At 36.7% G+C, this 13,841-nt stretch overlaps 1 protein-coding gene across 3 annotated transcripts in view; it reads right to left on the reverse strand.

Annotated features, from left to right (window-relative positions):
• The window catches only part of TMEM245 (transmembrane protein 245), a gene marked incomplete at its 5' end in the record, with an annotated part of 78,809 nt that overhangs the window by 61,433 nt on the left and 3,535 nt on the right, over positions 1–13,841 (reverse strand). For 2 of the 3 annotated variants that reach the window (XM_082298200.1, XM_082298201.1), the window contains 4 exons: positions 196–417; positions 5,412–5,519; positions 6,420–6,521; positions 7,690–7,807. In XM_082298200.1, coding sequence (XP_082154326.1) covers positions 196–417; positions 5,412–5,519; positions 6,420–6,521; positions 7,690–7,807 — 550 coding nt within the window. The remainder of the gene's footprint in view (positions 1–195; positions 418–5,411; positions 5,520–6,419; positions 6,522–7,689; positions 7,808–13,841) is intronic. The other variant, XM_082298202.1, reaches the window with a different exon arrangement.

Genomic DNA, 13,841 nt, shown 5'->3' on the forward strand with positions numbered 1-13,841 from the left:
TAGACAAAGTAATTAAAGAGTTGTCCACTACATGGTGACAGACAGTACACATCAATCTTCCTTTTTGAAACTACAGTTCATCTTGTCTTAAAAAGTCTTGAAAAAGTTTTTATTTAAAACTCATACAAGCCTACAAGCCTTTCCTCCTGTTTTATTGAACATGATGCCAAACATTACTAACAGTTGGATTATTACCTGCAAAAGGCACTGGTAATAGCTGCACAATCCAAAAATTTAGCCAGATCTGAACAATGACAATGGCCCACACAAGAGTAACAAAGTAAATATCACTAGTTTTCTTTTTTCTAAGAAAAGATCCAATCTCAGGTCTTTGTCTGTTCCCAGAAGATGATGAAGAGGAGGAATTGGAAGATAATGAAGCACGTGGAGGTGGAGGCTGATCACCTTCTGTTGCTCCTAAAACAAACACATGCAAACAAAGAAACAGAAATTATCATGTTAACATTCACCACGAAACAGAATCTGTTCCCTGTTCCCAAATTATCTTTTTCTTTTTTGGAAGGTGGGGGTGAAGGGAGGGACAGCAGCAGAAGGCTGTGTTTTCTGTTGTTTTGGTGTTGGGGTTTTTTCTGTAATTTCTCTAAAAGACTGAAACTGCCTAGGCATTGATCTGCATTTTGAAAAGCTAGAACAGGGCTGTGTAAACTCTCCCACATCCTGCAACACCATGCCAAGCAATGCTGAGAGGAGGAGAGAAGAAAAGTTGCTACAGCCTCTAAGAGGGCTCCAGTCACTGCAGGTAAATTACATGCCAAATATATTTTATCAAAGATCCATAAAACCATGAAAAACACAAAATATAATTAACTTCTAAAAGAAATCTGAAATCTTAAAATAAATCTTTGACTTGCATTCAAGTACTCAAAAAGGAATCTTAGATTTGCTCAAAGCTCATTTAAACAACAAAAAATATAGAGTATACATAAAAGAAAAAGCTTGTATCTTACAACTGTCATACTGCTACTTTTCCTGAACACTCACAACACAAACATAGCACTCACATTGTCATCCTAAATTCCTTACTCTGTGTAACAAACATTATTAACATCAAGCACAAGTTAGTGGATAACAAATTTTGTCAGTCTATTACTCTTAAGTTAGCAAACGAGAAATTAAATTAAAAAATGTAAACTGACATGTTAAAGACCCTACACATAAACAATAGTAGTTTCATGCACAAATATTATGTTCAAATTAAAATTCTTGAATGCAGACAATGGCAATTCATTTATCTATTTAATCTTTCAGCTGCTGGATGACACAAAATCTATCTTCAGCCACTCTACGTAAAATCTCTCCCTGAAAACACCAGTATTAACTTTCACTGAGGCTCCGTGCTGGTGTCGAAATGCACTTATTTCCCACACACCACTACTTGAGAAAAGTCTGCAGCCATAGGGGAGGAATGCACACACAGGAAAACTCGAAAAGTTACTCTGTGCTGAAGAATAAAAGGCAATTTATTATGCTGGTGCATACCACAGTTGGTAAATAACGAGCACAACTCTTTCATTGGACTTGTATCACAGACACAGTTTCTCCCATGAAGAAAAACTGTACTACAAAATACTACATGCACAGCAGTCAAACAACTTATGTTCCACACGTGTTTTTAGCTGCAGTGTGTCACTAAAGCCATTTCTAGCCTAAAGCATGACAGCTAAAATGTTCAGAAAGGCAAGGCTCATTTGTCATATAGCAGCAGTAAGTGACAAACTGCATGCTCACAGCAGATGAACACTCCTCTTTTGTTGCAGAAATCTGCACTGGTGTTCTCCAGGTAAGCGGAACTACTTGTACAGCTTATGAACACATCCCCCACCACACTAAGACAACAATGCAAATTGACTGATTCACCCAACTGGGATTGACATTGGAATGATGACAGAAACACCAGCTGATTGCTGGTTATGTATTTGGTGGAACTTCAGAATATTCGTAAAGGAATTACAACACACAGCCTGAAAGAAGGAATTCTGCAAGCAGCTAAGCACAGCAGAGGCTTCAGGTGGGAAGGTTCTTGGCAAATCAGTGTGTACCTCAATGGGATGACAGTCAGCCCAACTATACAAACTACATTTTGGAGAAAAAGACTCAATTTTTCATAAGGGGAAAGCAGAAGTTACCTGTAAACATAAATTTTCCTAAAAAGACTTTTTTGTCATATAGAAGAGGGTCTATGATTCCCCTGTACTTCTTAGTCTATATTTAATAAAGTAGAAGAGTACTAACAGAAACAAATGGAAGCACTAAAGGAACACAAAATCTGAAAGCAGTATACCTGTAATAAAGAATTTTCCCCTTCAGTATATTCAACACTTCTTACTGTTTTGCTCCAAAACTAATATAATCAACATAAGAAGTAACAATACAACAAGCAGAAATTCAAATATTTATCAAACAGAAAGAAGCACTAAAAGCCAAAACAGAATAATAAGATGAAGTCTATGCCTAAGATTAAAGTTATTCAACATTTTTTGCCCAAAAACTCCTTAGTAGAGTTGCCTTTATGAAATAAAAAGGAACATTCCTTCTTTTTGTAATGAAAAGTTTGACTGATGTATTTTTCCAATGAAGGAAGCTTTAATTAAATAACAGCAACAGTAATGTTAAGAGCAGTAACAATTAAAGAGCCTTATTTCTTACAGTTTCCCGGTAAGCAGACTGTACACAGAATGTAAATCACATGGGAGGGAGCTGAGGGGGTAAAAAAGGGAAAAAAAAAAAAAGGGAAAAAAAAGGAAAAAAGGAGGGAAAAAAAGGGGAAAAAAAGGAAAAACTCCTAGGGGATCCCAAGCCAAGAAAGCTTTTTCATAATGCTGTTCTGCAGCACTTTAGCAAAGCTGAATTGTCACTACCAGTGACCCAGTATTCTCCTCATGACAAACACAGGCCTGCATCAGAACTGCCATTCAGATAACTCTCATAAGCCAGTTCACAAAGCTGATCCACCCAGAAAACTACCAAAATTGCAAATGAAAGAATTCACCTTCTGCTGGCAAGATATGCTCTGCAAACCAAGGCATGAGTGCCTTGTCAACACAAATAGGAAAAAAAGAACTGTCAGTACAGTGATTTTGAGTAACTTCAGGTTCTATAAAATCCCATTTAGTATGCTTCATGGTATTTTGAGAGATGAAACCTGAAAAACACCTTTCTATCTTCCAACTAATGAAAGTATGACAGTCTAAACAGCTAGCACAATACTTAGTAAAGAATTCTACCAAAATCAGAATGTATGCTACTTCTCTGAACAACAACAAAAAAAGCAAATTTTCCAGCCAGTCTAATTAAGACCTGTTCTTTTCGTTACACAATATGTTCTCTGTCACATCCATTTCTTGCTGTCACAGAATTTTGAATTATCCTCCTCCCCAAGGAGAAGAAAATGAAACAGTAACAGACACAGAAAGGCAGGTGCCTGTACCTCTGTGCAGGGCATCAGTTAGGAAAACAGTGATTTTATTACTATTAATGAAGAAGTCTTCAGAACAAGTATGTTCTGAAGAAGGTACCTTGAAGGTATGAAGGTACTCCTTCATGAAGAACCACATCTTTCTGTAATTTCAAGAGAAAAATACTTCTTATGCTTTTTTCTAAGAAAACAAAGACGTGAGGCCAAAAGCGAGCCTAAGAGTCATGACTACATTTAAGGATTTCAGTACCTATTATATCCAAAGCCAACAAGACAACTGAATCTTGTCTACAAAGTACTGCAGTGGCATCTGCTTCAGAAATTGCAGACTTTTTCTGTGCTGTATACACTGGAAACTCTTGGAACACCAGGAAGGACCACTTAGACCACCTGAACTGGTATCATTAAACTCCTCGTCCCCAGTCCTGAATACCAGTATTGAACAATAAAATATGGAAAAACATGAGTGTTCACAAAAAAACCCAGAAAATTAACAAAGCTTATATCCCTTGATGGTCTTTTAATAAACAAATTAAATACTAATTATTCTGTACTAGATTTACTACAGTATAAGGAAAACCAAAAAAGTTGTAGGTCCTTAAGCCTGTAGGTAAAACCTTTTGCTGTACAGGAATGTTTCATCACCATTCACAAAAGATCCAAACCAAAGATGGCCAAAATTATGGTTAATATATCGCAGAACAGAACACTAATTTTTGCCAGATTGTTGGAAAATTATTTTAACTGTTGTTAGGAGTTAAAAGAAAACTCCATGTTTGTCCTTTTTCTGCCGTGAAGGAAAACAACAACAGAATTCACAAGACAAAAAAAAACCCTCATCTGGTTTACTGTTTCAAGAAAGTAAGTAAAAAAAACCATAAAAGACACCTTTGAAAAACTGCTGTAGTTTTCTCTTCTTGAAAACAGAAGGGAAACTGTCTTAAAGAAGTGGAAAAGTAAGAACTGGTAAGTTAAAAAAAAACAGCAACAAAATAACACAACCACTTATATAGCCCATTTGTGGGCATCTGTTGCTTTTCCAGATTTCAAAATTCAGCTCAAAAAAAAATTTAATTAAAAAAATTAAAGATTAGACACAGAAATACAAGAGAACTGTCACCATGATGCTCTGATCTCCAATTTCAGGACATAGTTCCATAGGCTTCTATGTTTATATTGATGTTAGTCATGTAAAATGTAGGAAAAAAAAAAAGATAAGAGCAAGTTGTCCAAAGCTGCCTTTTTTAGATTTAAAAATTAAGTTTGGGAAGTTCACATTCTGTCAAGTCGAATGATCTTTTTGGTCTACCTGCAGGAAATGGATGAAACTTTTCAGTTTCCAGAGATCTCAGTAACAGTTTAACTTTCCAGTATCATGTTTCATCAAAGACCTACCCAAAGAAATTACGGTAAGGTTCAAAATCAGTGATGCACAGCAAAACACTTTCCTTCAACTCTTTTAAGCCAGTTGTGTTATTCCAAATGAAAGCATCATGGGACTCAAGCTACAAAGTCAAGTAAACCCACTACAGGAAGAACTTTGAGCATGCCATAGTTAAAGTGGGGTTTTTTTCTCATTGCAATGCACACAAAAATTCCTCCAGTCCATCTGTATCTGGTCCAGAAATCCAGTTATATAACATGTAACTGCCAACAAATCAAAAGGCTAGGAAAATAAGAGGGGAAAAAAAATATCACACCTTCATTCTAAACAAACAACCCAAAACCATAATAAATCCTTCTAGTCAGGCCTTCAAAAAGTACAGCCAGCCACATAACCTATCCTTTGCTAGATAGCTTTTATACTATCATCTTCCTGACAGTTTTTTAAAACAGATAAACCTGATCCACAATTTGGACACTCTTTTGGACAGAATGAAGAGGTTATGGACTATTTTGAAATTTTTTTCTGAATTCCCTCCAGTTTCATGCCTTTAAAGCAAATTCAAATGTTTCTTACAGAGTATTCAGTCACCTGAGGGTTGGGAGGAATGTTCATTATTGGACTCATCTTCTGTCATTGAAATTGCCATGGCAATTGTTGAAGCAGCAATGGAAATCATCTGACCAGGAAGCTCTGCCCCTGTAAAATATATACGTGCATGTAAGTAACAAAAAGCGTAAGTCTTAAAATGTTTTATTTGGTTAGATACCCACTGGAGCTGTCAAGCAGCAGAAATTATATGGCTAGACACTGTTAGTTTTTAGTATGTATTATATGTAGTCAATGTGATCAAACAGGAATGAGTGCTATTAATTGTAGTATTACAATACACCTGCAGCCAAAACTCAAAACCAGTTATTTGCTCAGTGCTTTTCTTGGTAATGAACTGCTACCAACCAAGACATTCACAGCTGCTGGCAGTCTGATTATTAAACAAATTTTTATACCAGTTAATCAACTTTACTAACCAACTAAAACTGCAAGACAGGAAAAAAGTTTACTTCATCAGAAACACGATGCCTTTGCTTTTTTCAAAACTGGCTTGCAACAGGAAAAACCTATTCTTATCAAAATCTAAACTCGAAACACATTTTTAAGAAACTATTTTAAAAACAAATGACTGGATATAGGAAACTTGCTGGATGGAGTTGTCTCCATTTCTCTCATACTCAGTATCATAGGAGCTACTAAACCTGTATTGCTCGTTTCTTTCAAAATTGGCCTCTGATTTCAAATGCCCTGGGCTACCGTCATGCCTAGAATTACATATTGAAATCTATAAACTCAAGGAATTTGGCTCCATAATGAGTCGCTACTTTGACAAGGAAAAGAAACATCAGTCCATTGCAATCATTTTCTGTAAAGAATCCAAGATTCACTTCAGCATGAGTAAACCACTTTGAAACACACTAAACATCCTATAGTAAACTCTGCCAATCCATATGCTGCTGAATTTACAGGGATACAGTCCAGATTATTTCATGTGACTTCAGTGAATTTTTGCCTCTAACAATAAAAGAAACAGTGACTTTTCCTTACCAGAAGACTCCTTTCCGTTCTGCTGTTCATGCAACATGCCTACTGTCATCAGAACAACTATAACCAGAAATACAGGAATTCTCCAGGAACCTGCCACAGAAGCTGAAAGATACAGTGTTGGGATTTTTTTTTTTTACAAGAAAAATGACACCATTAATAAACTACATTTAGCAAAACCAAGACAACCAGCATATCAACCAAAAAACAAAGAAGTCATAAAACAAATAGGCTTTCTACATTAAAGAAAATAATAGAAAACAAACATGAAGAAGTTTCACAATGAGCAAACCAAGTTGTGACTGTTCCTAACTTCAGTGACTTTATGTTGATATAGAGAACAATTTTATAAACAACATTCAAAATCACATGAAAATACACACAAAATTAAAATATTTTAGATATCAGAGGAAAGTCATGTTCCCCCCAAAAATGTGTATTTACATTAGATCTCCACAGAATGGGTTTTTTCTTGCATTTTGCCTGTTCAGCCTGTACTTCCAGCAAATACAAAACTGTCAAAATTTAAGCAAATGCAAAGCCACTACATATAGCTTAAACCTCAGGAAAGCATCCCCACATGGTCAGAAGAACTCCTGAAACCTGCTGCTAAAGTAAAGTAAACCATGAAGTACACTGTGAAACCTTCTATCACGGTAGTCTTCTATTAATCACATGATACTTCCACCATAAACTCTGATATGAGAACATAAGATGATAATCTATTACATTAAATGTGTAACATAAGTCTAAAAGATTACTATAATCTTATATTTATATAAACAGATTATATAGATTACTGGCAAATGTATTTTATACTGGTGATATCATCCTGACATGATTGTTGACTACTGATAGAATATATATTTTTTTTTTGCTTCTATTACTACTATTAAATGCATTTTACAGCTTCAGCCTTGGTTAATGGCAGGCTTCCAATAAAATATCACAAGTGAAAGTCTAAAGCCAGCCTCATGTGCCCCCAGCCCTTCCTCACTGCCAAGCAATACCTAGTCTGTGACTCAAATAAGGGAAAACCATGGGAAGTACAAACTAGGCATGAGGACTGGAAGACACATTGCTCAGCATCTTGATGCCTTCCCATTCCCTACTCAAATGCTCCCTTCTGGACACACGCAGCCAGAATTACTGAGCAGACAAAACAGTTTGCATTTCAGCTAAGACTCTATTTTACAGATGTAGCAGAAGAGCAAGTGAGGAGCTTCGTTGACAGAACCCACAGTTATCAGAACAGTAACTTCTCGTTACTCACCTAAGTGAAAGAGCAGCATAATCCAGACAGGAACAGAGACTGCTTTTAAGTAACGTTCAGTGCTTATATTCCACTTGAATGAAACCATCAGCAGGTAACCAACTACCAATGTCCATATCTTGAAGAAAAAGATACACATAGGTATGTATACATACATCAAAAGAGAGCTATTTGTACTCGTGTACGCATGTTCATACACATACCCATAACTGCCACAGAGAGAGAACAGAAGTCAGCTTCTAAGTCTTTAAGAAGCCCACATTTCAATTAATTACATGAGTTCATCAGCAGCACCTGTGTGGCCACAGGGAGACAGAGCTGGCCAGCACAGCAGCACTCATTCCAGCATGGAGCAATTTGCCAGCTCCTTGTTTCAGACCAAAGAGACAAAAAGGGGGTTAAGCCAAAGAAGCCATTAGGAAGCACAACAAAAACTGCTGTTCCTCAGTGGTGTTGGTCCACAAAACAGAGATGCCTTTATAAGACGTGTGACATATAATTTTTTAATTTTTTTAACTAAAACCAAGGAGACAGGAAGATAACAGTGACAACTTGGGTTTGCTGCTTCTAACTGCCTTCTACAACTCCACTCATCAGATAAATCACAATACAGATTTGGAATTAAGAATCTTGAGATGATCAATTTGATCTTGAAAATGCTGAAAAGAAAGAAGGAAGCAGAAACGAAGAGGCAACAGGAGGTGAAAAGTTGCTACTCAGGAGAAGATATGAAATAAAAGAACTATGAAAACCTGTAAAAATTAAAACTCAGTGTTGCATTCTTAAATAACTAAAGACATTTCTGGCTCAAATAGAATAAGCATTACCTATCCATTACCAGTTAAGTACACCTACAAATTTACACTTACTGATCTATAAATCTCAATGAAGTTTTAACAGAATTTCTATTAAGAGCATTTGCTGAATCAGACATCACTGTAAGAAGAAAGAATGCACAGCAGAGACATGGAACAAGTAATTAGGCAGAACACACCACGAGAGTTTTCACCTCTTTACTCTGCACTATACAATTCATGCTGAAGAGGCAACAGTCCCTGTGAAAAGCAGGTTTTTGTGACTACTGCCACGTATCTAACTGGTGGAGAGGCAATCTTAGCTGTACTGAATTGAGCAGACAAGCAGCGAGTGATGGTCCTTGATAACTTCAGAGGGAACGATTGCATATGCAAGGTAATTTAAAACCACTTAAGATATGTGAACAAAGGTATAACCTTTGCACACTACTATTTCTCATCTAAGCAGATCTCCAACTTTTCAGTCATCCCTAGTTTTGCATCAACAAAGCTGCATAATGCTTATGGGCCAAGTGAGGACACAAGACAGATGCCCCAAACTAACACAACGCATGGACATCAAGAGTAAAGTCATAAACAAACACGAATTTTTACCAGAAATGCACAGTGGCAGTCCTTTAACAGCATAGGTTTGAAACATAAATTCCCTCATAAGGCACTTCACAGCACAGCTGTAATTGCAAGAGAACTCATCACAAAGATACTATCCTACTCCCTAACATCAGCCACACAGCATCTTTGTATGATAAATGTTCCAGTTCCAAGCTGATTTTCTCTTTAGCTTTGAAATTTAATGATAAATTACAAACAGGAGACTCAGTATGTTCAGTAATTTGAACTTTCTGTTTAAAAACAAGCCAAAAGTAGGAGACTAACAGGGTATAAGCCTGTGTTTAACAGCCAACACAGAAAAACACACTGCACTGCTTTTAGCCATGCACACAGCTGAACATGATAGGGTTTAGGTTTAATAATTTTTTTGTGTTCTAAGTTAAAATAATTAATCAGTTCTCATTCCTAAAAGCTTAGCAAACGACCCAAGTAAAAGAATTTCTTATTTCCATTGAATAGAGAGAAATAGCTTACTTTAAAATAAACCAGTCACCCTGTTTCAGAGATCAAACAATAACCTTTCTGAAGCCCTGTAAGAACTATGTAGTCAACTGACTGGTGCAATAAGTTCCATTTCTGTGGCACCACGGAATAATCAGCTCTTCACTGGTTAATATTATGGCCAAGCACATCCCTACGCTGCAAGAACCGCTGCACAGGAACTAGGGTAGCCTACTTCCAACAGTTCATAGCTGAAAGCAACTGACAAAGCAAATTAACTTAAACTGACATGGACTGGGATTTCATCCCACACTAACTTGGCAATAGCATACCTTCTCTTTTTTCTTAACCCTTTATAAGCATGTTACATAATCCTCCCCACTGCTTTTTTGGATGGTCTCCAAAGGTTTTGGCTGGAAAAGCATGGAGAATATTAATAGCCTCTATAAATGACTTATTATATGTCATTCTCAAGAACTGACATAATTGAAACAAAGAATGAAAGATACTGCCTACTTTCACTAAAATTAAACTACTGCAATTCTTGCACTGAAACTGTAATTGATAAGATTCCATGCTAAGCTGAAATGCCTATAAATTTGATTTCTAAGAGCGTGCAGTTAACCAGGTAACTAATAGATACACTTCAGATTTTGCAGAATGCATTAGCTACCATAAACTATTTATCAAGCTGAAGTTAGTTGCAGATGCCTAGCTTTCACCATGTACTCTGAGATTTTAAATAACTACTCAATCACAACTATTATTTACAGACATGCACAACTTCCATATATCACAACTTTGGAATAGTTTAATCCTGCAAGCTGCCCTTCTTCCTTCCTTCGCCTATCTTTGTTGTTTTAATAGACAGCAAAAACATCTTTTTTCACATCTCCTCTGCATTTTGTAGCATCTCTCACAAACTGAACAAAGTGTTGCTTTGCCTTTAGACATGTAAAACTGCCTGCTTCTCTGAATAAATAGCTCTAAGACTGCAGTGTAACTTTTTGGATTTTAACATCCATTTCTGTGTTGAAGTTGTAAATTTAAGAGGCAGATTTTGAGACATCTAAGGCAACTATGAAGGGCTTCAGTTCTCTTAAAATTGCCAGCTGGAGACAGAATTACACCATAGAAAGATGCAGCTTTTATGTTAAATTCAAGCATCTGCTTCAGTGATTTTTCTTTGAAGTTTCAGTTTTGGAAAGTCTAGGATTTATCAGCATGAACTATCACCAGCATTACTGAAAGTTTGTTTCCTCTTCCTGTTAGAATTGAAGGATTTGAAAATCTGAGCCATTCTTTTGGCTTTGGCCTTATTTTTCAAGAAAAAACTCTCACTACTCAACTTCGGACAACATTTATATTAATTGATACTGGTGAGTAAAATTCCTTGTTTACAGGGTTCCCTCCCTTTTTTCCGATCAACAAGTTAACCTCTAAGGGGAGGGTTTTGCAGATGAGAGCATTCAGTAACTCACTGCTACTGAAAGTGCCAATTCCTTGTCTCCTACTGCCACCTGGGCAGTCCCACCTCTTCTGCACAACAGCTTCAACATTCATCCAGCCTGCTCAAGCTCCCTAAGCTCATAAAAAACCTACCTGTAATTCAGTTATAGCAAAACAGGCTCACAGAAATAGAACAGGTACCAACAACAGGGCAACCAAAGCATATGTCAGAAGTGGGATAAGCAAGAACAGCTTCCCACTGTAGAAGACAGCAAAGCTGTTGGAATGATTTAGTCTTCCTTGGAATGTTGCCCCAACAACTCTACATCCAGTAGCAAACATTTCCCACCTCCTTCACGTGCCTTCTCAGGCACATGGTGTGATTCTTGGGGTGGTCTTGTGCAGGGCCAGGAGTGGGATTTCAGTGATCATTCTGGGCCTCTTCCAATTCAGGATATTCTGGGATTCTATGAACCACCCCACAAGTAAACACAACGGTGAACACTGAGAAGATGAACCAGCAGTTACTTCTTTTGATGTACCCCCTGCCAACCTGCCAAAAATTTTCAGGTTTTAGCAAGTCAGTACCTACAAAATGGAGTGTTTGAATTCCTTCCTTTTTTAATTGTAGCTCTACCGTTTCCCTTGGCCATTTTGAAATGATTTTTTTTTTCCCAGGCTGCTCTTTCCCACTTGGAAATCATATAGCAAGGTTTTTCAGAGTTCTGTTTATGTTTTGGTTTGTTTGGGGGGATGTTAATTGAGCTTTAAATTTAAAACTGTTTTAAATTGCTTTCTATTTTCCAGTTTGTTTCAGTGTTTTGAACAAAAAAAAAAAAAAGAAAAAAAGGCTGAACTACCTCATCACTTCCCTTTAATATCTTAAAACAAAATTTTCATTTGGGAATAATTAGTTTTTCTTAAAATAGAAAATCATTAAAAATATTGACAAAGCATTAACATAGCACTTTTACAACCTTTTAAAACAGTACTGCAGAACAGAGATGGTTGAAGGAAGTGATCTTACGACACCAGTTCACTATTTCTACATCTTCCTCCTCAGCAGTGATTCAGACTGACAAAGAAAAACAAACCTACCACAACAGCTGAGCAGAAGAGTGTTGGACTTGAAAAATCAAGTGACACAAGGCATTAAATGCACTGGTAAAAGCCAAACTGTGTTTGCCTTCAAAAATATAACAGTGTTTTCTCTAATTGCCTGTTCATTTGAAAATGGTTTTCTAAACAATACAAAAGATATTAAGGAGGCAGGTGACAAATTATAAAACTGTCATTTTGACTCCAGTTTCCAGAACCAAAATTTAATGTAGCTTTAGTGCATTTCTCCTAGTACACAAGAGGAAACATCCCATGATGCGCAGAGTCTGGCAGAACAAGAACATTTAACTGCCTGCCCTTTAGCATGGAGCCAGCCTTTGTCAAACATGGAAGAAAATACCCAAACTTCAACTAATCACATGTTATTATAAGACTATTGTTCACCTCAGAGCAAAGACAACCACCTCCTCCCTTCACTAAGGAAGCCTTCATTTACCTAAAGCAGGTTCTAAGTGAACACAAGTAAGTTATTCCTTGTCCCAAGTTCAAAGGACCAGAACAGTGCACCCATTCTGTTTCTTCTAGAACCCCCAAATGTGACATATATTCATGTTGATATTTCTGGCATTAAAACATACAGATTACTAAAGTACATGAAAAAGAAACATGGTGTTTAGTGAGATCACCTCTTTTTGAAGGGACGAAAGTATGAACTTATAACTAGAACCCTGGGGTGAGGGGAACTGACCATCAAAATCAATGCTGCCACACATGGGTTAAAAATTATTTTCAGTGTGTCCTGCAACATTTCCTACACTGAATTTAAGAAAAAAAAAACATTAAATGTAAGATATCCAGAAAACTGCAACAATGGATATTGAGAATACTTCTCCTTTAGTTCACTTTTCCTGTCTCAATACAAAAGCTACATACAAGAAACTCGCAATAAAAATGCTATTCAGAAATCAAACTTAGCAAGATTCTCTTGCAAAAAGAAAGAGAACACCAAATTCTTTCCGTGCAGACGGAGCACCACTCCTCTGAAATACTTCATGGTGACGTTTTCAAGAGATGGCTCCTCAACACACACAATTTCTTCACCTTCTTCTTTTACTATATAGAGCACTGTTAAAATTTTGCTGGACAGTTCCATAATGATCATTCCTTTCAGAGGTGGTAGAAAAAGAAACATCATTGTGGTCAACCAATACATATAAATACCAATAAATAACTAATATTATGTAGCATATATCATTAGGCTTTAGTCTAGTGCTAGCTTCAAGGCTGTAGTTCCTGCATATAAATCAAAACAAGCTCCTCAGCCTCTCCAAGAAAGGTACCTCACTGCAGGCTCTTCAAAAACTGAGAGCGGGTGTGGAAGAGAAAAACAACAGTAGAAAAGAAAACACTATCAACATCGCAGACTTTCCCTGCCTCTCTCCCATCTTGTTTTTAAGTAGGCTACGTGTGGTCTCTACACAGTTTATCTCTACCAAGAAAAGTTGTGAAAACAAACCAAAAACTGTGGTTTTGTAAGATGTCTTTACAGACAGTACTTGGCTGTATGATTTATAAGCACTGTATGATTTTTAAGCCAAGATGCCATAATAATGAAGGATTATAAACAGCAGAAAGAATACTTAAGAGTTTTTACAGGTGTTTTTTTGGTTTGGGTTTGGTTTTTTTTGGGAGATATAAAAATACAGTGACAAATGCATGTGAGTACACAGTTGTGAGCCTGACCAATAACTTGTGGCAAACCAAGGAAGAAAGACT

This window comes from Coloeus monedula, assembly GCF_965178545.1.
Source record: "Coloeus monedula genome assembly, chromosome: 1".
NCBI classification, from domain to species: Eukaryota; Metazoa; Chordata; class Aves; order Passeriformes; family Corvidae; genus Coloeus; species Coloeus monedula.